The 24,553-nt window shown below is 40.7% G+C and overlaps 1 protein-coding gene across 2 annotated transcripts; it reads right to left on the bottom strand.

Moving 5' to 3' along the window:
* Positions 1–637: 637 nt before the first annotated feature.
* LOC123022971 (stonin-1-like) lies at positions 638–23,041 on the bottom strand. Of its 2 annotated transcripts, XM_044429190.1 has the most exons (5): positions 22,856–23,041; positions 6,372–8,298; positions 1,337–1,539; positions 1,104–1,191; positions 638–715 (listed from the first exon to the last, which is right to left on the bottom strand). In XM_044429190.1, the coding sequence occupies exons 2-5, from the start codon at positions 8,245–8,247 to the stop codon at positions 711–713; spliced, it is 2,172 nt and encodes a 723-aa protein (XP_044285125.1). In that variant the 5' UTR covers positions 8,248–8,298; positions 22,856–23,041; the 3' UTR covers positions 638–710. The 2 variants fall into 2 exon arrangements, with proteins under 2 accessions (XP_044285125.1, XP_044285127.1); XM_044429192.1 differs by lacking the exon at positions 1,104–1,191.
* Between the last annotated feature and the right edge of the window lie 1,512 nt (positions 23,042–24,553).

Raw genomic sequence — 24,553 nt, 5'->3', positions numbered from 1 at the left:
ATGATTTTCAAGGAAAGATCTCCATGCAATGAACTTGATTCTCAACAGCTCTTGCCAATTGAACTATTGTGAAATGTGCATGTACATTTTGCATTCTGATGTAGGATTTTCCACATGGATATTCCTCTCTAAAGAAATAACATATTAGAGGAACCACTTCAAACCTACAAAGTGATTCAGTTTATGAGCTATTAAAGGTACTAAGCACATTGCCAAATGACGTCTCTTGAAAAAATATTTGGGACCTGCATTCTATGTTGGAAAGAACTGGGAAGTAGAATGCGTGGGATTACATGAGCAAATTACATATAAATATACATAACTTAATCATAATTTATCCTTCTGGAAAATTCCAAAACCAAAACTTTTTGATGTTATCAGTTAAAGTATCAACCAACTCACAAAATGTTCATATCAAGTGCCATTAATTCGCAAGATGGTATATAAAATCAATCTACGATATTAGTTTTTGGAAAACATTGCAGATAATAAGCTAAAAGGTTAGGAGTACAAGCTCCCAACTGTAGATGAAGTCTTCCAACATGACAAAATCAACTGCTTTGCTACAATTAAAACTCTTGTGTGCAACAAAAATATAACACATTTCCCAACACACAAGATTATTTCTTCCTTCTTCTTTCTATTGCATCTGACAACTCCCACACTTATTGGGATCTTCACCGTCAAGCCTGATCCATTTCTTCTCAATTTCAACCTGCAATATGAAAGCAGAATGAGTTTAATTAGGAAACAATTACATTATTAGAGAAACTCTTGACATTATCCTCACTCAAGTAATTAAGCACCATCTCAACCCTAATACAAATAATTAAGGACTGTCTCAATTAAATGCTACCAGGAAAGTACAAAAGTTTGTATTATTCCACAAGTGGTTACATGATTTGCTACCATTTACACAAAACACCCAGTACAACCAGAACCTAGTGTAAGCTATGACAAGTTTTGAAACTGCTTGAACAAATAAAATCAAGCACTGGATTTGACATTCCTGCAAGGATAAAAACTGACTTCCACAACTGGTAGAAGCTTTGTGGTAACTAAAGATACAGCCCTGTAGGACACAACATGTGCTAATAACATACCAAGAACTGTGGATCTAACAACTGCTTGGTCTGAGCCAACTGTAAAAGAGTAGCCATGAATGTTCGTTGTGCCAGAACAGGAGGATTCCTATAGGATAACATGTTAGCATTACAAGAGGTTTAACAGAAAAAGGTCTACTTCATCAAATATATTCCCTGAGCAGAAAGCTGAAGAAATCTGGGCTATGGGGAAAAGTGACACATCACTGGCTAAAACAAGGGCACAAGATTACCTGGCAGTTATAACACACTTTCCGAAGCACGTGCTTCTGCGGTTGGATGTCACTCTCAATGCCCAATGATTTCACCTCGGTTCCAGAAGCACACATGTCGGGGACAGCAAACTGCACTGTAGCAAAGGGATTCCAGTCACAGGGGATTTCCTGATCCGACCCGAGCTCTAGTTTGTAAGACAAACTGTGTGGATGATCTGGACCTGGGGAAGAGGAATAAAGGGAGAAATGTCATAAAGAAGCTCAACAAAGACAAGTGGTTGAGTGCGCAATCAAACAACAGGAGGTTTTTGCTAAGTAATGATTAAATACAGCAGCCCAATGAAAGCAATTTGGCGGGGCACAAGCATCACTAATCCCCATTGACAAGATCTCAGAGACATTTGCTCCATGGCTTCAATCTTCATAACTTGGAAAACTATAAATCCTTTCATAACTTAATATTCACATGTGGTTGTGTGCTGCATTATATAGTTCACTTTTTCAGTATGCTCCCTTCCAGGAGGAACCCACTTCCAAATTTCTTCATCATGGCACACTTTAAATCCCTTTTGTCAGGTATGGAAACAATCAAAAATGGATAGTTATATGTTTAGAAATACAATGAAGCAAAGTATGCATCACTCAATTTATATCTTTCTCCTGATGCAGTATTTATACTTTAGTGCTTTAAAAAATAAGGAAAGGACACATAAAACAATCCTTGTCCCCATACTGCTCTTTAGAATTTGGGTCAGTTCACATAGAAGACTAAACTTACTGCAGCCACAACTCAATGAATTCAAACAAAACTGGACAGGTTTTGGCCTTGGCTTTACTGTTTGCAAGGTAAGGGATAGTTGCCACTGTGAACTGTCTAAACATGCGCACTGAAACACACATATAGACAGAAGTGTACCGTATTTCTCATAATACAGCCAAGGCAGGAAACAGAAACACCTTTCCCAGTGGCAGCCCTTTAAGAAATGGCCATGATTAAACCCAGGGCTGTAGCGTTGAGAAACGTGGAGTTGAGTCAGAGTCGGAGTGGGTAAAAATGTACCAACTCCAACTTTTAATACATTTAAATTGTAATATAAATTAGATGTTAACATTTCCTGTTTCACAAATAAAACTCTGAGTAACCTATTTTTTCAGGTTATATTTTCAAGATATATTTTAACAGGCTAGGGGACTAAAAAGTAGCCTGGTGATTCACACTGGCAGTGCCTTGTATGTTGAGTGTTTTCACTCAGTATAGGAAATAATTAGTTTTATATATACATATATATGAGTCAGAATTGGAGTCCAAGGTAGCATAAACTGAGAAGTCAAAGGTTTTATGCATCAACTCCACAGCCCTGATTAAACCATGTGGATTCCATTTATCTCCTTTTACAGCAAGAGAGGATCGGGGGGGGGGGGGAGGAAACCTTCAAAGCAATTACTCTCTTAGTGTTCCAGCTCAGAAGAATGAAGAGCAGCCCACCAAATAACTTCACTGAGAGCTATTTAAAGCCTTATGAAGTCTTACTCATCCCAAGTCATTGCCAGTATATGTACATTCTTGCCAAGAAGCCTGGAGATCTGAGACTTTAAATTAATGTAACTGGATTTGACATCAACAATCATCAAGTGCTTCTGCAAAAAGCCTGTGGCAGGAATTCAGTGAAGAAGCTCATGAATTCAGCTGAATCCGGTGGGATTTACTCAACAGTGTTTGTTAAGGATTACATCCAACATTTATGTAGTTACCAGAAATCCAAAACCAGACTAAAATTAAAATATGTAGGCAGCAACATAAAGCATAAACTGGGCTGCCTTTATTACTGTGTTACTAATAAGCATGGCACCCATTTTCTTGGTAATGCTCCGTCACCACTTGGCAGGGTAGAAAAAAATCAATTTTTTTTTTAAATAATCAGACTGTTTGGATTTAAATCGGTTATTTTAATTTAAACTGGATTTTCTTAAAATAAAATGCTTCTTGAGGGGAAAAATCTATCTAAAGTCAGTTTCCTATTTAAGATACATTATAGTCCAAACATTATTCATTGTGAAATAAGAATTTGTTTTTAGTTATATAGTGTGAGGCTGTATATCCATGCAATGCTTAAATTTTTTGGTAAATGGATCCCATTAATCCATTCACAATGTCACATTCTTCCAGAAGTTTCTGTAAGATTACTGGGCAATCTTTCCACCTAGAAGATATTATCACAGATGCTTGGTTTTACAGTTCTCAAAACTGTGAATGTGTGTCTGCAGAGATTGCATGCCTCTTCTTCACAGCAAAAAAAGTTATAACATAAGCATCAGTGCTTTTTTTTGTCATAGAAGGCACCAGAACAAAGTTCCAGCACCTTTTTTCAACAGATTTTCCAAGTTTTAAAAATAACTTTTGAAAATTTGATGTTTGGTCCACGTGGATTTGAATCACCCTGTTGAGCGTAGCAGGTCGGCAGCAAAATCATTAAAATGGTGCATGCAGGCTGCTTGTGTGTCAAGTCTGATGCATGTGTACTTCATCGGCACTGGTTGTGACGGCACTGCTCGGCTTGTGATTGGTCGTGTGCCGAGTGCTTACTGCTGTTATGTTTCATTACACAACTGACGTGTGCGGGTGTGTGTACAGTGTACGTGTGAAAGGTAAATAATTTCATGAGTTCCGGTACCTTTTTTCTTACAAAAAAAGCACTGATAAGCATACATAATTGAGAAAAAAAACCTTAATTGCATTTCCTTTGCAAATCAACCCCTTACCTCTTAAAACTGCCAAGTTTCAAAAAGTTCAATGAATAGAAAATTGCTGGGGGTGGAACAGATCTGCACAAGAAGCTAAGTGTGAGGATGGGAGGGCAAGCAGTGAAAATTAAAGTGAAACCTTTTGACCACTGTGCTCTACAAGTCTTTGGATCTTTTCATGTATAGCCTGAGGTTTATTATAGAAAACCTATAATGGCAGCAGGCTGTAAAGGAGACCCAGTTTGGGAATATTTTAAAGAAGTTCCTCTACCTACAGGTAAGGCAGACATGCGTGAAAATTGTGTGAAAAATCACATTTAATTTTGGTCTTACTGACTAGTGATTTAAATCATGGATCATGAATCAAATTCACCCTGCCAGTTGGCCATGGACAGGGTCCAGCAAACACTGACTTCTGTTTGGCCATGTTCCCATCAACACCTTACACACAACAAGAATTATCAAGGGACAAACTATAAAATGACCAAAAGATAAAATGTAGACAAATGATCACAGCAAGACTAACATTATTCCACAGCATCACAGTCATATGAACAGGCCCTGGCTGCAGTAATTTTTAATAGGGTTTATTCAAATTACTAAATTATCAATAAAAGCCACAACCACCTTTTCAAGTTCCATTTTTGAAAAGGCAGTTGCATGCTGAAACATGCACCATGGGATCACATATACCCTCAGAATACCACACAAACCCAAGTTCAACTAAATTAGGTTACTTCTCTCGTCACTGGGGGGGAAAGTAATTGCATACTTGGCTATGCTAAAAAGCTTAAGTGCTTCTGCTACACTGGGTATTCCTTTAATGAAACATCAGTGGAGCAGAAGTGTAACTGGAGGCTTTCTCTGTCAGCGTGGATATTCCAGCACTGATGCAGACTGAATGCGTTCGCTAGTCCACCAGCAGAGCACTAGAGGATATTCGTTCCCAAGTGGAGCCAGTATGTCAAGTGCAATAGCCTTAGCAGAAACCCAGAATCACAAGGCAGGTTTGGCAATGCAGCCATCCAGCTGTATCATGCTGCTCTCTTTTGGTGGAGAGGGGTTGTGTCAGTTGCTTGGGCAGTAAGAGGCTAGTTGTGTTTCTCCTTTGTATCTCCAAACATATATTTACATGTTCTGAACTGGAAGTGCCTCAAATATTTCATGGAAATCTTATTTTGCATCATACATATGTCTATTATTTTATGCATAGTATATTTTCTTCGCTCAGACCAGAGGCGAGCACTAATGAAGTCTACCCTTTCTTATACCCTTCTTCAACAATACTGATTACTCCCAGATTTATGAGGAAAGTTCATAATATGAAGTAGGGTGTAGGGCTTCATGGCCACACATTGTTCTTCTTTCTCTTCTCTGCTTCTAGCAAGAATATAACTGTGCAACAAATTTACACAGCTCACAGAATCTGCATTTTCTTGACCGAGGGGGGTTGTTTTTAGTGCCAGAATACAAAAGCCCTTTATCTAAGCATGCAACTGGACACCAAGCCAAGGATGATATATTGCTACCTATCAACCCCTCAAAATAGGGAAAAAGACCAGTTGGAGAAAGTCCTCTGCATTTCCTTCTCCAAGAGTAACAGAGTTACTTCCTGCAATAAAAAGTTCTTTATTCCCCTTTTGCATACATTTGAAGACACAGATGCACTTGATATCTGGAAAGGTGATGACTAATGGACTGCGAAAACTGGAAAGAAGATACACTTCCAGAGCAATTTGAGGATTCTTAATGTATGCAGATTCCCTTTTTCAAAGTTTAATGCTTTATAGTTCCAAAACAGCATTTAAAAAATTTAACTGGCACCACCAAGGAAGAACGTTATCCCTGATCTAAAAGACCCAGGATATAAGTTAACAAAAGGTTTTCAACAAGAGGTTTTCAAACATGAAGCTGTGTTTTAAGGAGGAAATCCTTGCATCTTCTGAATGAAATGTGCAAATTCGGCCTAATGGTATCACATCATTATCAAGGCTGGTTTAGAGCCTTCTAAACTCAGAAACTTCTAAAGCACAGGGGAATGTTACCTGCGAAGAGTGACTTTTGCTTTTTCCCAAATGAATAGGCCAGTTCAGCATCTGTAGCTAGACAAACAGGTGCAAATGTGCAATAAGGCCAACAGATACTCCAATACATAGAGGCTCTACATGATGTGTTTTAATCAGTTGGTCACTGGCCCTTCTGCTAACATCACTGGCATGCCAAATTGTTAACTCGATATGAGAAAACGTAATCCCCCATCAGCACAATGTTATACTATCAAAGAAAGCATTTATGTAAACCAAGTATTTACTTGAGTTTTTATCTGGAAGCCTGTCGATCTTCCACACAATTGCTCTGTAGGCACTTTCATATTTGGCTGTTCCAACTGAAACCTGTATGACAGTGTCTGATTCAATCTCTGTTAAGGAGCCAAGGCAAGTTCTTCTGTTCATTTTTGCTTTCAGGGACTTCTGTCTTTGGAGGTTCATGGTCCAAAGAGTTTTGATCCACTGTGGAGGAACAGGAAAGTGTACCATAATATTTTCGCAGTATTTCATGGAATGTGATTGCATTGAAGCCAGAGCAAAAGGGGACATGTTTATGAAAGCCTGCAGTTCGACATAAGCACCCTGAATTACTACCAAGGCTTTGACAGAAAATGGCAGATCAGATCCATTATACTGAGTTCTAAATCGCATAAGCTCTATCTTACAGCCTTCCGGTGGTTTAAATTTGATTATCCTTGTCTGCTCAAATTCCTGTTTTTTCACACACTGGTGGAAGTGATAGTCAAGAATTTCAATCCATTTCTTCTCAGTGTCCTTCTCAAAGTAATCATCACCTCTGCTCTGAAGTTCCAGGTCATTTAGTGTCAAAAAACAATCAGAATTTCCATTCACAAAGCTCAAGCAATAAATGTGTGTGATGACAGCACTTTCAACTAGTTTCCCTTTTGCCTTAGTGGTCCTCCCCCAAAAATTGTCCACTATCTCCAGAATCATTTCCTGTTCTTCATAATGTTTTTTTGGTTTGGAAAGAGCAGGAAGCTTCATTAATTCTTCCTCAATGATTACCAGGAATTCTGTAAAGTCATTGTAATCAGTTGTCCCCAGCTTCAGCATCTGTTCTATTTCTGGTTCATGAACTACTTCAGCTTTGGGATATTTCTTTTTCTCCATGTAAGACACATGCTCAATCTTTACAGTATGGATTTTCCCAGAAATGCTGCAGTTCTCTAGCTTAGGTTCTGAAAGCTTGCAAAATGGGTGCAACTGGAATTCTTTGAAAGGCTTCTCAAGGCCCTTTTCATAGTACATTTGTAGGATTCCTCCAGGTAAGACCCTAAGGTATATAGGCCCCCACTGCCTGGATGACATCATGTTCTTCTTTTCGGGAATCCTCAACATGAAAGGCCAGCCATCTTTTCTCTGGCTGGTGAAGAGGCTGTGTGGAATGAATGACGAGAAGCCATCTCCAGCATATATGCACGGCATGGCTGTCAAAGTCCTTTCATCATCTGCAGAAACAGTTTGCAAGTGCTCAAGCCTATCACAAAAATAGCTGAACGATCCCTGGTTGAGGCTTTTCTGATCAGGAAAGAGTTCCCTTTTTTTGGAAGGACAACAATTCTTTTCAAAGCTACTAGAAGATACACAAGGTGAATCTTCTGACCAAAATGGACTAGAAAAAGCACAGTCATTCTGAACGTATTGGAAAAAGGTTTGTGATTCTATGGAATCGTCCAGTTCCCTTGTGTTGTCTCGATGAGTGGTATTTGCACCATCCGTTCGGTTTGGGGCAGAAACCTCTGAGCAATGGTCAATCTGGAACGTACTAGATGTTTTCTGGGTCAATGGGAGAACACAGGCGTTGGATGACAGCTCTGGGATAGGGCAAAGGTGACCTCCTGATTTGGGAAAGCAAGGACTTACAGGATATTCCTTGGTGGGTGTACAGAGAGGAGAATTACTAGGAGGGCCTGGGCTAAAGTAGCAGTCCACTACAGGAGAGGAGAGAGAAATACTGCTGGAAGAAGACGACCGGCTCGACGAATCATGCATCTTAGGCAGAAGGAGTTTAAGCCCATTGGATTTGCAAGCACTGTGACTTTCTCCTGCCTTCTGAGGAGACTGGAAGAGAGGGTCATCTTCAAACGTAACCCAGTTTGCAGGTTTTGTGGTAAACATTTTGTTGCAATAAGCTGGAGAAACTCAGAAGAATTTTAACTTGTGAATCATCTGTTTAAAGAGAAAAAAATGGATCAAGTAAGAACAGGCCCATTGTTATTCATAATAAAATTGATGTATATTCCCTCTCATTAATTTAAAAATATCTCTAAGCACTTTACAAGTTTTAAATACTTTAGGATACATTGTACGATAACGGGGGGGGGGCAGTCTTGCTCAATGGAAGAGCCACATACGATAAATGTCAGATGTTTGAGAGCCACAAATGGTCACCCATGCGCAGCGGCAGCCAGCCACAAAATAAACTTAAAGAGCCACATGTGGCTTCCAAGCCTCATTTGGCCACTCCTGTAACATACATAAGATACAACTAAAACATATCATGACTAAAACAATGATAAAAACTATCCTAAGCTACAAATTTAGATCAATCATCCAGGAAACTGTGTTTGGGTAGAACTGGAGGTCTTTGAGGCAAAATGCCTACAGGCCTACAACTCCCAGGATTATATTGCTGTATAAGTGAAACTGGTTTACTTATGTGGCTTCCACATCTGTATTGACTCTGATCTGTTCCAGCTTTGGTACAGGTCAGGCCTACCATTGGCAAAGTAATGGAAGCAACACAAAAGGAAGAGGCAAATTCCAAGCAGTCCGTTAAAAATACCTAGGGACTTGTCATATCTAAAACATGTATACAATATGCTTCATATTGCAAGAATTTACAACAATCACCACACAAGAAGAAAGCAAGGAGGAAGGTTCTATTTAAGTTACTTGTATTTTAAGTGATAGCTGGAGATATGATACCAGTGCTCATTATTCGGTTACGCATACAACCACAGCCTACTTGTTCTCAGCATTTCTACAATGGCAAGTAATTTTTATCCGTAACAACTGCTGTTTCTGTCAATGATTTTTTAATAAAGTGGTTTTTTCCATCAGCACTTTTTACAGGACAAGATTTTCCTTAATAAGATGCAGGATATATTGAGTCAAAAGATAATATGCACAAAAATTGTTCTTGTAAGGCTAACATTATTGCGGTCTTACAATTTGTCCTCAAAAACAAGACAAAGAATTTCAAGAGTATCTGCTATTTTTATAAGATTTTTTTTTCTTTTGTCTGTCTTAAGCAAATCAGTTCTCAGGTAACAGTAGGAAAGTGTTGTTGAAGCCTTGTTAATGTCAACATTATGCCAACACACTTAATCACTACAGAACCTATTATCATTTTTATCACTGATGTATTTATATACCACACTTCATTATCAAATCACAGGATGGAATACTAAATGCATTTAAACAATTAAAATAGGATAGAATGATAATATATTATCTTTGGAATGTATTGCAATGATCATAAACCACAATGATAATATTACATAGGAAGATTGAAATGTCTTACATTTCTTAATTAACAAATACCTTAATCAAGAACCCATTCAGATTTAAAATTCTGTTTTGCTTGTACAATTTTGAGATAATGCTCACATGGTCTACTCTCATGGACTGTATAAAAGCAAGAACCCAAAAACAATTTTAATACTATTTAATATATTAAAGGAGTGGGTGAGGAAGTAGAAGGAATAGTTTAGTTTTAGTTTAGGACTGCATACAATATAACTTGGGGTATCCCCAATGTTTTCAATCACAATATTCTGGAGCAAACAGTTTGAGAATTCTGTTTTGTAATTAATTCCAGTTTTTTTGCAACTTGCCAAGTATTTACATTTCAGTCAATAAACATAGGAAGGCAGACTTTTCTGGATCAAATCCCCTCATATGGTGTTGATAATACTATTACTATGGCTGTCAACAGAACTACAGTAATCAGATATTACTTTGCCAGTTGTTACATTAAAACATACACAGTCATTGAATGAGCTTGTATATCACAATAACCTACATTTTTCAAAACTCTGAATTATCATGAATAAGACAGTATGCCTATGTATGCTGGTCGCTTGCTGCTGCTGCTACTAATGGAAGTATCTGACCATTCCATGCTTTGTCCATCCAGGGTTTACTGTACTTGTACATGAAATGCAAACAAGGAATTCTGGCTTCCCTCCCTCTTGGCTTACCTCTCCCTTGACAAGCCAGAATAAAAAATGGACAAGAAACCATTGGTATCAATTCTGACTTGTTGGGGGAGACAAGCCAAAGTTCAAAGGTTTGTTTGGCAGCATATATCAGCCTGCTATGTTGTTCTTGAGAAGACACATTTAAAAAAAACCCACTAAGTTATCATGACATGTAAAATGGGCCACTGAATATTTTTTAGACAAGACATAGTGCTGAACACTTTATATGCACTGCAAAAGTAGACTGATACTTACCCTAATCTATAGATTCTCCCTCAAATGTCCAGTACCCACAAATTCTATAAACCATTCACTTGTGTGCCTGTTCCTTCAAACAACTTAGGAAAAAGATAACCAAGAAAGGAATCAATCCTATGTATGTTTAGCCAGAAAAAAAATCCTACATCTCCCAGCATTCCCTAGCCAGCCATGTTTATTGAAGCATGCTGGGAGTTGTAGGATGTTTTTGCTATCTAAACATGCAGGAGATTGCGCTCAAGGCACAATGGCTATAAAACTAAATCTCACCCTTTCCCACTGTCCACTTCAAGGAATCCTCTTTTCATCTACAGTAGCACTTAACTACCTACTTTACAGGGCTTTTTCTAACAATCAGAGGCAATGTATGCAAATTTAAAGACTTGGGACAAGGCTGGATGCCCTTGGATAAACCAGTTTCTCTCGTTCTCCAACTTCAAGGAATTTTCTCAAGGTTTCCCAGTAGCAGTAAACTGCATTATGTGGAAATACTAATCCTTCTACTATTTGTATATATTGGAATATTTACCAATCCTGAAAATGTAGCTAAAATTATACAATTTAGCTAGCTGTAATTTTGTTTTATAATGTCTAACAATATACAAATATTAAAATGATACAAGGAAGCCTTCTGCCAATACTCTCTTAGCTACCGAAACTTCCCAAAGATAGGCTCTAGGTGCAGAGTCCCTTTGTGTGATACACAGAGACTACAATGAAGAATTCAAGTTTTCAATGCAAGAATACTGTTGACAATACAATTCTGTTGCATTTATTTGAATTACATTTTTTACAAACAGCAACACTCTTAGGAACATTTTTAAAACATCCAGGGCTCAATATCATACACATTCACTAAGAAGCATGTACCCTTAACAGTGGCCACTGTTTCTTTAATTGGTGTTTGAAAAATCCAAAGCTTTGACTTGACTCTTCAATTTGCATTTTATGATCCTTTTCATTCCCTCTGAGTGCATGACCAATTTTAAGTTCCATAACAGATATAAGCAATCTTGTCTGTACTTTTACTAACTGCTCCTCTATTAGAATGGCATCTTATGTTCCCATTAAGTGTATTGATCTAGAGCAAAATGGAAACAGACTTATAGAAGCAGGAGCACACCCAAAACGTCTGATTTCCGGGTATCATGAAGCTGTTTAGCACCATCAAGTCTGCTAAACAACAAACAGAAAACAAAATATCAGGTAGCAACAGAGAGGCTAAGTTTTTCACTGCCCTCTATAAATTACATCCAGAATTGTCTGTGTAGAAGCAGAAAGACATCCATTAGTGAAACTGACTCCCTCCACCTTAGAGCCCCACCACCACCACACACACCAAAAATCAGCCCCAGAGTTTGCAGTACCCTCCAGATCAGATTTTGAAATGGCAAAGCAAAGTCCAGTTTTGCAAGCAGAAGTCCAGTTGTGTAATGGTGGATATAGTCCTAGGCTTTCAGATACTTGGGATGTTGAAAGATACAGAACAGTGAGCTGGTACTGCATGATAAATGCTTAATTTGGCCTAATTCTAATATAACATGGTATACTCAATTACTCTGTGACAATTCACACACCTATAGATTTTTTAAAGTGTTAAGCCCATGCATACAACCAAAGATTAATCTATGTACGTTTGCACTGTTTGCACGTATTTTGAAAGAATTTGTGCAATTATTGCTTACAGTTCCACAGAACAAAAGAGACAGCTCAGTCTCTTGCTGGAGACTTAACCCTGGGAATAACGACACAGAAGAATCAACAGAACTGTCCAATCAAGAGCTTCAACAAGATGTCTGGCTGATTTCTGGACATCAGGAATTATCAGAATTGTACTATCACTTTTCAAAAGGGAGAAAGAACGAAGGTTGAAAGTAAGATTTGGCTTTCAAGTTACCCACATCCACAAAAGGGATGATGGCTTGGATTTCTCAGACTAGAATTTTCATCATTTTTATCCAATGCAGCCTGAAATGGAAATGAAGCCAGCTTTGAAAGAAGCCTGTTCCCCTCATGCAGACACATTCTTAGCAGGTAAGCGCACAGCATTTCATGAGGAAAGGCTTCCACTTCACACAGCTGAGATTGGGGGTACACACTATGACATCTGTAGCAGCAACACATAGATTTTTCCTTCATGTAACAAACAGCTACAGTTTGCTATAGATTATTGGCAGATAATTTTATCTTCATTTGTACAGATGAGGCATCCAGGAACTCCACAATTATGGTAAACCACCCAGTGCGGCATAATGGTTAGATGGTGAACTGCGGCTCAGAAAATTGGATTCTAGTCCCCACTCAGCCATGAAGCTCACTCTGAGACTTTGGGCCAGTCACAGACTCTTAGCCTGAACCAACACACAGTGTTCTTGTTGCGAGGATAAAATGGGTAGAAGAAATGTATAAGCGACCTTGAGTTCTTTGACAGAGAAAGAAAGGTGGGGTATAAATGTAAAGTGCTGGTAGTGCTAGTGATATAACAATAATAACTCAGTCTTTCCCAACCTTGTACCCTGCAGGTGCTTTGATTTTCAACACTTATCAAAACCAACAGGTATGGCCAATAATCAGGCATGCCGAGAGTTGTGGTTCCAAACCAGGGTATCAGGTTCAGAAAGGCCGCTGTAATGCATGAAACTTTCCTTAGGTACTTCATGTTTGTGTAGATCAAGCAAATTTACTATGTCAGAAGGCGGACATCTGACCAACCCCTCAAGATGTTTGCAGAGGAAGTACCACTCCTCCCAACTGACCCAATGTTATGTGGAACTAGCAAACTCAAAAATAAACCCAATTTCAATCCAACTATGCAAAGAATTACTAAAGAAAATTAGCATTTGCTATAGACTCTCATGACTGCTCCTCACTCTTTTCCTCTGATCAGTGTTCCCAAGTTGAGGATAAGAGGGTCTAAGTGATCGATGCTGTTAATACACAGGAGATTATTATTTTAATTCATCAGATGGTGACTGAATGCGAGCAGCCCATGTAAAATAAACTGTATCCTTTTGCTGGCTATGATGCCATTCCACGCATACAATCATGCCCTACTGATTTAAACCTATGCCTGATTTCGAGCACAGGGAAACAATGGCTGCAAGTCAGCCATTTGCCCACTAGTATGGTATGCAAGGCAGAAGACCTCCCATCTTCTGAGAACTCAACACAAACAGCCTTCAAACTCAGGAAGTAATGAATCAGAAACAGAATACTCTATTACAGTGATGGTGGATCTTTTAGAGACCGAGTGCCCAAACTACAACTCAGAACCCACTTATTTATCGCAAAGTGCCAACACTGCAACAAAACCTGAATTTGCTGACCAGCAGCACAAGGGGGCAACGTTCCACTGACCACCAGCTTTTGGCCGGCCCTGAAAAAGGCATCTGAGTGTTTTCCTACCTGAATGCATTTCCTACCTTCTGCTAAAATCACAGTCCAAGAAAATACCTGGCAGCTCACTGACCAGCCATGCAAAAGCTCCACGAGTCGCGGCTAATGAGGGACATCATTGCCTGGTGCCCTTAATCTTTCCGAATATGCATGTGGCTGCTGGGGCAATCGCATGCCACCAGAGAGTTATGCCATAGGTTCGCCACCACTGTCCTAGTAGAAAGATAGCAGTGCACCCAATCTACAACTTGCAACATGTTCCAATTTGAAAAATTACACTTAGGAGCAGGCACAGAAAACAAATCTATGATCAGATCACCACCACAGCAGTGCTACAAGTTGGCTTTCTGTGATTTTGCCAAATTGAAGTTCAATTTCCTATGATCAGACTGCACTGATTTACTAGAGTAAATCCAAACAGCAGATCCTGGGTCTGTGTAACACTCTCAGCTCTGCTACTAGAGTTCTGTACTTTGAGATGCTGGGGATTAATTCCAGTTTCTTCTGTATGCAAAGCTAAGGCCACTCTTTTAGGATTAGCCTGTTGGGTTCTAGCTGCTCACAAGAACTTTAAGAGTAACACAGATCTCTGGTTTCTATCCAAGAAAAGATACAAACATGAACATTTCTATGTTAAATAAGGACAAAGTGCCAGTCTTAACTTGGAATTTCCTGCTAGCTTGATTAATATTCCAACTACTACTTAAGTTCAACCCCTGGCTATGTTCTGCAATGGCAGACAAACTATTTTTATCCTCTTTCCTAACCACAACTATTTATGCTGAATAGTAATACCCTCTTTTCCATCACAACATACAAACCAGACAACACTTCAAAACTTTTATGTAATAAAACCACAGTCAAATGCCTCACTGACTCATTTATTTGCAAATACTGTTTTCCTTCAACTTTAAGCAAAACTTTCAATTCATCTTAACAGTGTCTGGACTTTTCAGATAAGCAGAATGTACAGTCTTGGTGGGAGGAAAGGAGAAGAAAATCTGCTAGTAAACAGTATGCTTAGATACTAGCATGTCTGTGTACTGTACATGAATTTTGGATACGACACAAGTAGATGAGAGCAATCCTGTTTTATTATATCACTTTTGTGAAGTTTTAATGTAATCACAAAGACCCCTGGTTCAGATAGGAGCCATGCTCCCTGGAGGAGGATTTAACCTTGCCACACAAACTGTATTTCTGTACTTACTTCGAAACAGCCCTCCTGAAGTTTCCATTTGCCACAGAGGAACAATGTGCCTGCATGCTTCCCCACGCAGGAGAGGCTGCACAATGCCTGGGTCTGAAGCAGCCTCAGTGCTATCACTAAAAGTAAGTGCACAAAAGGCCAAGTGAGATCCTGACAGTGCAAGGAGAAGAGAACTTTCGGGAAGGGGGCTTCAGGACCAGAGTTCAATTTGTCCCCATGACTGGAAGCAGAATACTTTATATGAAAATAATTAATGTGAGCGCATTGCTTAATTTGCATAACAGTACCAGATCACTGTTTTTCTTGGTGCACAGAGTACACGTTAATGGAACCTGGAGATCTAGGGGGTCTGCTGTATGCTGCAACCCCATTATCATGAGGAGAAAAACTGAGGTGAAGTTGTAGGTAATTGAAAATATTCACAGAAACTTAGTTCTCCTGCATCCATGCATCTGCTATGTAGATCTTGTATATGGTTACTGAACCAAATCGAAACAAATATTCTGAAAAGAGAGATGGACAAGACATCATAATAATCAGGGACAGGATGTGGGTGCAGACAAGTGATACAAGTTTGTATTACTCTCTTTCCTCCCTTCAAAATAGAAGAAGATGCTTGAGCCCTTGTAGTCTGGGCTACTTTGCAGATACTTGATTTTATTTAGCACAAAGTTCAGAGAACCCTGGCTATTGGGACAAAAATGACTGGAATGCATCTGCCTTTCACAACAAAGGAGGGCTGGCTTTAGATTTCGGCTTGCCTGAAATCTAAAGTACTCAAAACAGAACAGCTGTGCTAATTGATAGCACAGCACTGGTCAGTGAAGACAAGAAAAAATTAACTGTGGAAATTATACTGCAAGAAGCTTTAAGAGCCACAATCTGAACATTTCTTGGCTCCTGCCAACAGTCTAACACAGTAAGTACTGAAGTGGAAAAATTACTAACAGCTCTACCCCTCTTCCTTCAAACCTACACATCAAGTCCTGGTGGAGTGACAAGAAAATCTTGAACTTGCCACTGAAAAGCTAAAAGCAGAGTGACACAAACACTGAAAAATAGGGAAAGAAACATAATAACTAACAGGTTGCATATATCCAATCATTACCTAATAGAATTATGGAATCATAAATAAATAAGGCGGGCTTTAAAAGAAGCTAATAGGCAACTCAGTAGGAATGACTGATCAGGAAGCAATGCAGTCCAGTCATATTTCTCAGGTTTTCTGATTGCGTTTTAACCACCGTGAATCTTGGTCAGCAACAAAAAATGCTGACAGCTTCAATCACAACCACAAGCACAAACAATCCTGCCTCAAAGACTGCCCTTCCAGAAATCAGCAGAACAGAAATGGTCTTAAGCAACCTTGTCATGTGATCCACCATTCTGAAAATGTGTTAGTGGGATGCAGAAGTTCCAAAATCATTCCCTTCCCTAGAATTTTGCACAGCCACTCTGGCAACTTTTCAGAGAAAACTTTCAAATGGCATCAGCCACAGCAAGCGTTGGGGCTTGGAGCCAGCTGAGAATTTAGCCTCAAGATTTGCAGGTTGGCAGTCGGAAACTGACTTCATGGAGCACCATGAGCCAAGTGTTTGTTTTGTGCCACGTAACGCTGGCGCTGTATCATAGCTTGGTGCTTTATCCAGCTGCATAAAACTAGGGTCATTTTAAAGCTTCTAAACAGCAGTATATAACCGAGGTAAATATTAAGCATGAGCATGGAATGTAGCATAACTCAGGATCAGCACAGGGAACAGCACTGCATTTAGAGTACAGGGTTCAATCTTCCTCAACAACATTTATTTCATTTCATTTCTATGCCGCCTCATAACCCGGAGGTTCTCTTTAGTCTTGTCTGTGGTTTAATCATGCATTTATTATTTAGCTATGGTGGCATGAAACTTCCCCATTCCTTCTGGAACATCATCTCTTCTGCCTCTGTTGGGGGGTGATCATGTTAATCATCATTTTAGAACAGATGTGCTAATGGCAGCTAGTTGTCCTACCCAAACTACTATTTTATAAGCTGAAGAGCCCTTATTAAGAATGTTAAATTCTAATCGTGGGCAGTGCTTAATCACATGCAGAGAATTTGATGGACACTCAGATACATGATTGATCCTGATTTAGGTGGAAAGTAGTCTATACAATGTTAGTTCCTTCTACTGTATGAAAGAAGCTTATGCTTTATATTACCTGTTATTACAAAATTCTGAACCGCACAATACCTCAGATTGTCTGAGTATACCACTCCCAAACCAGAGGTGCAGAACCTCAGGCTGAGGGACCAACTCCAGCCATTTGAAGGGCCAAATCATTTGGTGGAATCCAACTTTTCTGCCATTTTTCCCATTCTGCAAGCATAAAAAGCCTCCTCCAAGGCTAAGTACTGGTGGTAAGAATTTTAAATTAAAATATACTTTACCTCCTCCCATTTTGCATCTAGTCCCTTCCACCACCAGAATGCACAGCCTCTATGAGATTCTCCAACATTTATTCTGGCCCTTAGGCTGAAAGCAATTCTACATCCCTAATGTATTTTCTTTTACCTAGATGGGCTTCAAAGTCTATGAATTAGCTAAGAAATTCAGCTTCAAACTAAAAATACTTGCAAGGTGAAAACAAGTGCAAGCAGAAAATCACGTCAGTGTACAACTCAGGCACACTAATTCTCCCACCTTGGAGATTATAATACAAAAGAAAAAACACATGCCCCAGAGCCAACAGCTGGAAAAAAGCCACAACAACAATTAGTGCCACTCCCAGCCAGGGGCAGCTTTTGCTTCCAGTAACTGCTATACAAGTCCAACGCATTCAATCAAGCAACTTCTCTTTGTTTCGCCATCCCAAAGCTTCTTTTCCTGCTTTATTCCAGCTTCTTCCATGAAAGTCACTCCTATCTGCTATGTTAGTTCAATAGAACCGCCATGTACAGAGATAGCATAGCATTGAGTATCAGATGCTAGAAAAAGGCCTTCATGGAGAAAAAAAATGCTGCCTTCATGCTTGTTAGCTTTCCAGAGGAATTTGGCCAGCTATGCTTGGAAATGCAGAGTGTAGCGTGAGAGGGACATACATGAAGTGTCCAAGGCAACCAATTGTCAACAAGGCAAAGATGGGATCTGAACTTCAAACCAAATTCCAAGAATATTTCCTGACAATCAGCCTTCCCCAGAACATTTCACACACAACAATTCCGCCCAAAAAATAAATAAATAAAAATCAATTTCCTTTCCAAAATTTGATTTAATGACAGATTTGGACCCATTTCCCACATTTGTTCTTACATCCCCTCCCTTCATGCCACTTCTCACCATGGCGTTACCTTTGCTGCTTCATACAGAATTCATCTGATATATGGCCTCATCCAGGACAATGTAGAACAAGAGATGCAAAATGTAAGATAAGGGGTAGCCTTGAATATATGTTCCTGCAACCAGCCACCAGCAGTCTAAAGAGACAGTCTGCTTATACTATTCACTCTCTTTCACTAGTTAGGACCACAACAAATGTAACATTGCTGGAAATTTTGAAATAATGCTTATTTCCCAGGGAACTGGGGCGGTTGCGGAGGAACCTGAAATTTTGAAGAAAACTGGAAAATAATCAATGCTCTTTTTAAAAGCATTCTTTACAGATTAAATCACTTTGTTATTTCAGAAATATAACCTTTTTTGCTCATAAAATTATCATTAAAATTTAAAATACTTAAAAGTAGACTTACTAAATTGATAGCTATCTGAATAAATAATAATTCAATATACCAATTATGACAATGTTATGAGCAAAACAATTCATGCATACAGCATTTTAGGTTCCTATTTTATGTCTGACCAGGGAAAATGTTAGTGAGCAGTCCCTAAAGTATCAGAATTATCCTAAAAGTCAGAATATAGGGCAGGTAGGTATATCTGACTCCTTGTCTTAAGCATTTTAATAATCGTTCTTTAAGAAAATATTTCATAATTTTAAATGGTTCACAGATTGAGGAAGAAAGGCCCTGAGGAAAAACTGGAAAAACCTTCCCCGACTGAAAAAAAAAATCCTTTCTATTTCTTCTAGGCATTCATATCCCCATAAATGTCTTTGAAGCATTCAGTGCATCTCCTTAGAAGCAGGCAGTCTTAATTCTTAAGTAGCAGTTTCTAAACACTTGAGAAGGTTGCTGTAAGTAGCCATAACAGACAGAACAAACCTCAGAGTACTGAGGGAACTACAGTGGTACCTCAGCTCACGAATGCCTCAGTTCACGACCCAATCGGGTCGCAAACAGAAATTTCTGAAAAATTTTGACTCAGGTCGCGAACTCTGCAATGGGTGACGATCGTGATCGTGCCCATCTTCCCTGAATGATCGTGCTCAGGGGGATGCGGGGGGGAGATGGGCGCGATCGTGGTCGTGCTCGGGGGGGGGAGATGTGCACGATCGTGCCCGTCTCCCCACCCAGTGCGCCTGCGATTGCACCAGTCTTCCCTGCAAGAGCATGCCTGCAATCACGGCCATCTCCCCCCCCTGAGCATGATCGCAGCCATCTCTCTCCCCAGCATGATCGTTATCACACGATTATGGTTTGGACTCTCCCTCCAAACAATAACCTCCCCCACACCTAGGTTACTATTCTCTACTGTACTTTGTTACATTGTTGTTCTTTGTTACTTTGTTTCATATCTTTGTGATTAAAAACATATTTACAGATTGGATTAACCATTTACATTGAATCTTATGGGGGACTTTGACTTGGCTCGTGACCAATTCAGGTAGCGACCAGAGTACTGGAACGGATTAAGTTCATGAGCTGAGGTACCATTGTACTTCCAAAGAGAAATACTTTAAATTTGACACTATGCTCAATTTGACACTATGACAATTTGACACTATGACACTTCTGGGGCCCTCCCTCCAAATGCCAACTCCTCAAGAGGCTTGGAGGGTGGCAACTAGAGGGAGGACCTTTTCTGCAGTGGCCCCCCATCTTTGGAATAACCTCCCTGCTGCAGCCAACCTGGCACCAAATTTGCCATCTTTTTGGTGCCAAATTAAGGCAGCCCTCTTTGCAGAGGCCTTTAAAGACCTCCCTGGACACTCAGGGAGCTGAAACAATTTCCAGGCGATTTTCTTTTATTCTTGACTGGCTCTTTTTATTGTCTTTTGTCTTTTAATGTTTTGTATGCTATTTTAAATTGTTTTCTAATTCTTGTTAATGTTTCTATCTATTGTACTTTATTGTTTTTATATTTTGTTATAAACCACCCAGAGAGCTTCAGCTACTGGACTCCTCAACTCCTGTCTCCAGAACGTCAAAGCAGGATATGCTTGTCCTAAGCAATTCCTCATAAACACGTAACAATTCTGCTTACAGACAGTATTTTAATGTTCACATAAGCATTTTCCCAAAGCACTCATTTTCATAGCTGCACTATTTAATATGAAAATATTTCTGCTGTGTGGAAAACAGGCAGAAAATGTAAGATAATGAACAGATCTGGTCAGCTTTAATTCCATAAGCAGTCAATGGCACAAACCACACAAACACTCAGACAGTAACAGCAGCCCAAGTCTACTTGGATAACTATGGCAGTATCTCTATTCTATTGAATAAAGGGTGAACTTTTACCTCTCCAGGTAAAGTTTACTTCCTACAGTGCCACCTCCAATATCGGGATGCACTCTACATCGGGCTGCCTTTGAAGATTGTTTAGAAGCTGCAGCTTATGCGAAATGCAGCAGCCAGATAACTGGGAGAAGAACCTCTGAACACGTAACACTGACTCAGGCCCTCTGGCATTAACTGCTTCCAAGCCCAACTGAAGGTGCTTGTTTTAACCCACAAAGCCTTACATGGCTTGGGGCAGCAATATTTGACACAACTCCTCTTGCAACCACAATGTACCCATATGCTGCTACAGCCAACATGAGGTCCTCCTCCAAGTGCAGCCCCCAAAGAGAGGTTCAGAGGGCAGCCACAAGAGGGAAGACATCTCATTAGCAGCCCCCACCCTCCCCGACTGTTGAATAATCTTCCCACTGCGGCTTGCCTGGCACCCAATTCATCATCTTTTCAGCATCCAGTTAAGGCAGCCCCTGTGCTGAGGCATTTTAAGACATCTAAGGTTATCTAATGGCTCTGTCTGATGTTTTGTTAAAGGTCTGTTCTGTATTAAATACTGGATTTCACTGCTAAATTATACCAAAATTATTAAACTAATATTGTAGAAAAATGTTTACAGATGTTTTTATTTTACCATGCTCCTGTAAAGTCACTTCTATATTCAGCTATTGGGTGGTATAAAAGTTAAATCAATGAAGTAACACAGCTTCTCCACCTGTTCATTCTAACCAGGAGCCTAAAATGGGACACAGGAAGGTTTTTCTACCCTAGCAATGTGAGCCTATTAATGTTCATTAAATTATGCAGGCAAATCTTACGCTCACAGTTACTAACACAACTGTCAAAACACGATTCTGGATGAAATTAATACATACTGACAAACTTAAAGTCTTCAACTTTACTAAGTAAATAGCTTTTTAGCACTGTAATAACAGGAAAAAGGGATGGCAGTGATCCAGACAAATTAACTGAGGCAGAAGAGGGAGGGTGATTTGCAATGTTGTTCATCCAGGAAAGTTATGAAATGAAAAAGAGCTCCTACCAATTATGGAGAAAAAAGGCATGGAAGAGACAGTTCCTCAAGTAAGGGAGAATATGACAACTCCAGTTCAACAGCATGTGAGGGAGAGGGGAGAGAATGAATTTTGAGACAGGAACAAGCTGACATTTAATGGACATATTTTTAATGAAATAAATGATAAACCCTGAGAAAAGCAGAACTGCTTTTATAAACTCAGAAGTGAGAACCCAACCATACCCTTTTTTAACATTTGGAACTAAGCTTCAGTGTGTCGAGGTGGCTTAGTGCTCTTTAAGTGCACAATTTATTTATTTAAACAATCTGCAAGATTCAGACTACAGGTTTCAGGGGGACGTTTACAAAAAGAAAACATTCCGTACGGATAGAAAAGGACCCCCAAGCGTCGGTAGAATAAAAATGGAAATAGTTAAAGCTATTGCAATCAGCAAATACAGATTTAAACCTGCAATTTAAAAAGCATCTGGGCGGATCTTCCGCATGAAAACATTCCGAAGTTAGGGCACTATCGCAGAGCAGCCTCTTTATTTTGTAAATGCGACTTGTATTCACCTTTATAAAAGGAACATAGAGAAAGGCCTCCTCCAATTATCTGAACACGCCAACAAAAGCAACGAAAAGTCTTGCGGGAACTTTAATGCCAACACATCAGCCTAGCAGGTCAGATGCACACTGCTCTATCCGCAGCTGGCGGGTGCGTGTGCATAGCAGAAAAAAATGGCAAATTCAGATCCAAGAGTAACGACATGCAAGATGCGCATTAGCGGTAAACCAATTAAAGCTTAAAAGTATGCAAACCCTCTGCTGTGATGGCAATAAAGAAAACTCTCCCTGCTCGAGGGGCAGGCGTTGTTTCTGCCTCCACCATCCCGTCCTCTTGCATCTACCCCTCGCCTCCTGGTCTGCAAAGTTACTTGCCTCCCCTTTCCTCCATGCGCACGGAAAAGAGGCTTGTGCCGCCCGGAACCTCGCGCGCCCCTTTCCGCAGCGAAGCGGCCCCTCCTTACCGGTGCGCCCCGAGCCAGACGAGAGGCAGGCTGCGGCTGCGGGGACGCAGACAAGACGGCGGGAAAGGAAGGAAGCGGCTCCCTCCGTCGGCTCCTTCTCTCCCCCGCTGGCCGCAACCCGGCTCCAGCCGCGCTTGGCCCCGAGCCAGGGCCGAGCGGCACCGGCGAAGCGGCCGCACTCTCCTCCCCTCAGCGCAAGACTGGTGGCGGCGGCTACCGCAAGACTCCGCCCGCCCTGGCCACGCCCACTCCCCGCCGCCGCCGCCGCCTCGCGCCTCGCTTAACAGTCCCGCAAGCCCGCTCGCGCGGAAAGAGCGAAGCAGCGCATGCGCAGACCCCTCCCCCGTGGCAAGTGCGGGCGCGCTCCGTTGCCTCACGAGGAGCCTCCTCAAGCGGCGGGAGATTCGCTGGAGGGGGAGGCGAGTCCGGCGCGTTCTCCTGAGGAAAAGTTGAAAGGAAATTAAAAAGCGGTAATCAGTGCAGTCAGGTCGTCTCCGACTAAGGGCAACCCTCAGAATGACCCCCCTCCAAAATGCCCTGCCCTTCCCAAGGTGGCCTCTTCTCAGCTTAAAGTTGTGGCTGCCTTGATGGAGACATCTTGACTTGGTCTTCCTTTTCTTCTGCCTTCGGGTACTTCTGGCCATCCTTTTTCCCGCTCCCACCAGGCTGGACTCTGAGCCAGGGTTATCCCAGGCTGAATGGACAAGGTGGAGACACCAGACTAAGATGCAACCACCCTCTTCAGGAGTAAGGCCACATCAGGAGAAGAAAGTGGATATTTCTAATGGTGATGGGGGAAAGAAACTCCTGAAAGGTAGCTACTGAGCAGCAGGCATAGCTGAAAGGAAAGCTGGTGGAGGATCTTCACAGACAGTGGCAGTGACATTCAAATGAACGCTGGTTCGTACTGCATAGAAGGCAACTACTGAATATTTCTAGTCTTGTCAACCCTATAATGAAATGATCCTAAATGAAGATTGTAGAGGAAAAAATAGGAACATAAGGAGAGTCTTCGAGGTCCACCCCATCCAGCATTCTGTTCACACAGTGGCCAAGCAGCTGCCCACAGGATCCCACAAGTAGGATACAGTTTCAGCAATATCCCAGGGCACGGAACCACTGATTGGTTCAAAATTGAGAAAGGAGTTCGGCAAGGCTGTATACTGTTGCCCTGCCTATTTAACTTATATGCAGAGCACATCATGAGAAAGGCAGGCCTAGATGAATCACCAGTTGGAATTAAGATTGCTGGGAGAAATAGCAACAACCTCAGATATGCAGATGATACCGCTCTCATGGCAGAAAGTGAAGAGGAACTAAAGAGCCTCTTGATGTGGGTGAAGGAGGAGAGTGCAAAGGTTGGCTTGAAACTCAACATTAAGAAAACTAAGATCATGGCATCTAGTCCTCTCACTTCCTGGCAAATAGATGGGGAAGAAATGGTGGTAATGACAGTTTTTATTTTCCTGGGCTCCAAGATCACTGCAAATGGGGACTGCAGCCAAGAAATCAAAAGACACTTGCTCCTGGGGAGGAAAGCTATGGCAAATCTAGACAGCACACTAAAAAGCAGAGACATCACCCTGCCAACGAAAGTGCGTATAGTCAAGGCTATGGTTTTCCCAGTTGCAATGTATGGCTGTGAAAGCTGGACCATAAGGAAGGCTGAGCGCCGAAGAACTGAGGCCTTTGTATTGT

The sequence above is a fragment of the Varanus komodoensis genome, unplaced genomic scaffold (genome assembly GCF_004798865.1).
Source record: "Varanus komodoensis strain SLA01 unplaced genomic scaffold, ASM479886v1 scaffold2, whole genome shotgun sequence".
NCBI lineage: Eukaryota > Metazoa > Chordata > Lepidosauria > Squamata > Varanidae > Varanus > Varanus komodoensis.
This window is presented reverse-complemented; position numbering and strand designations above follow the sequence as displayed.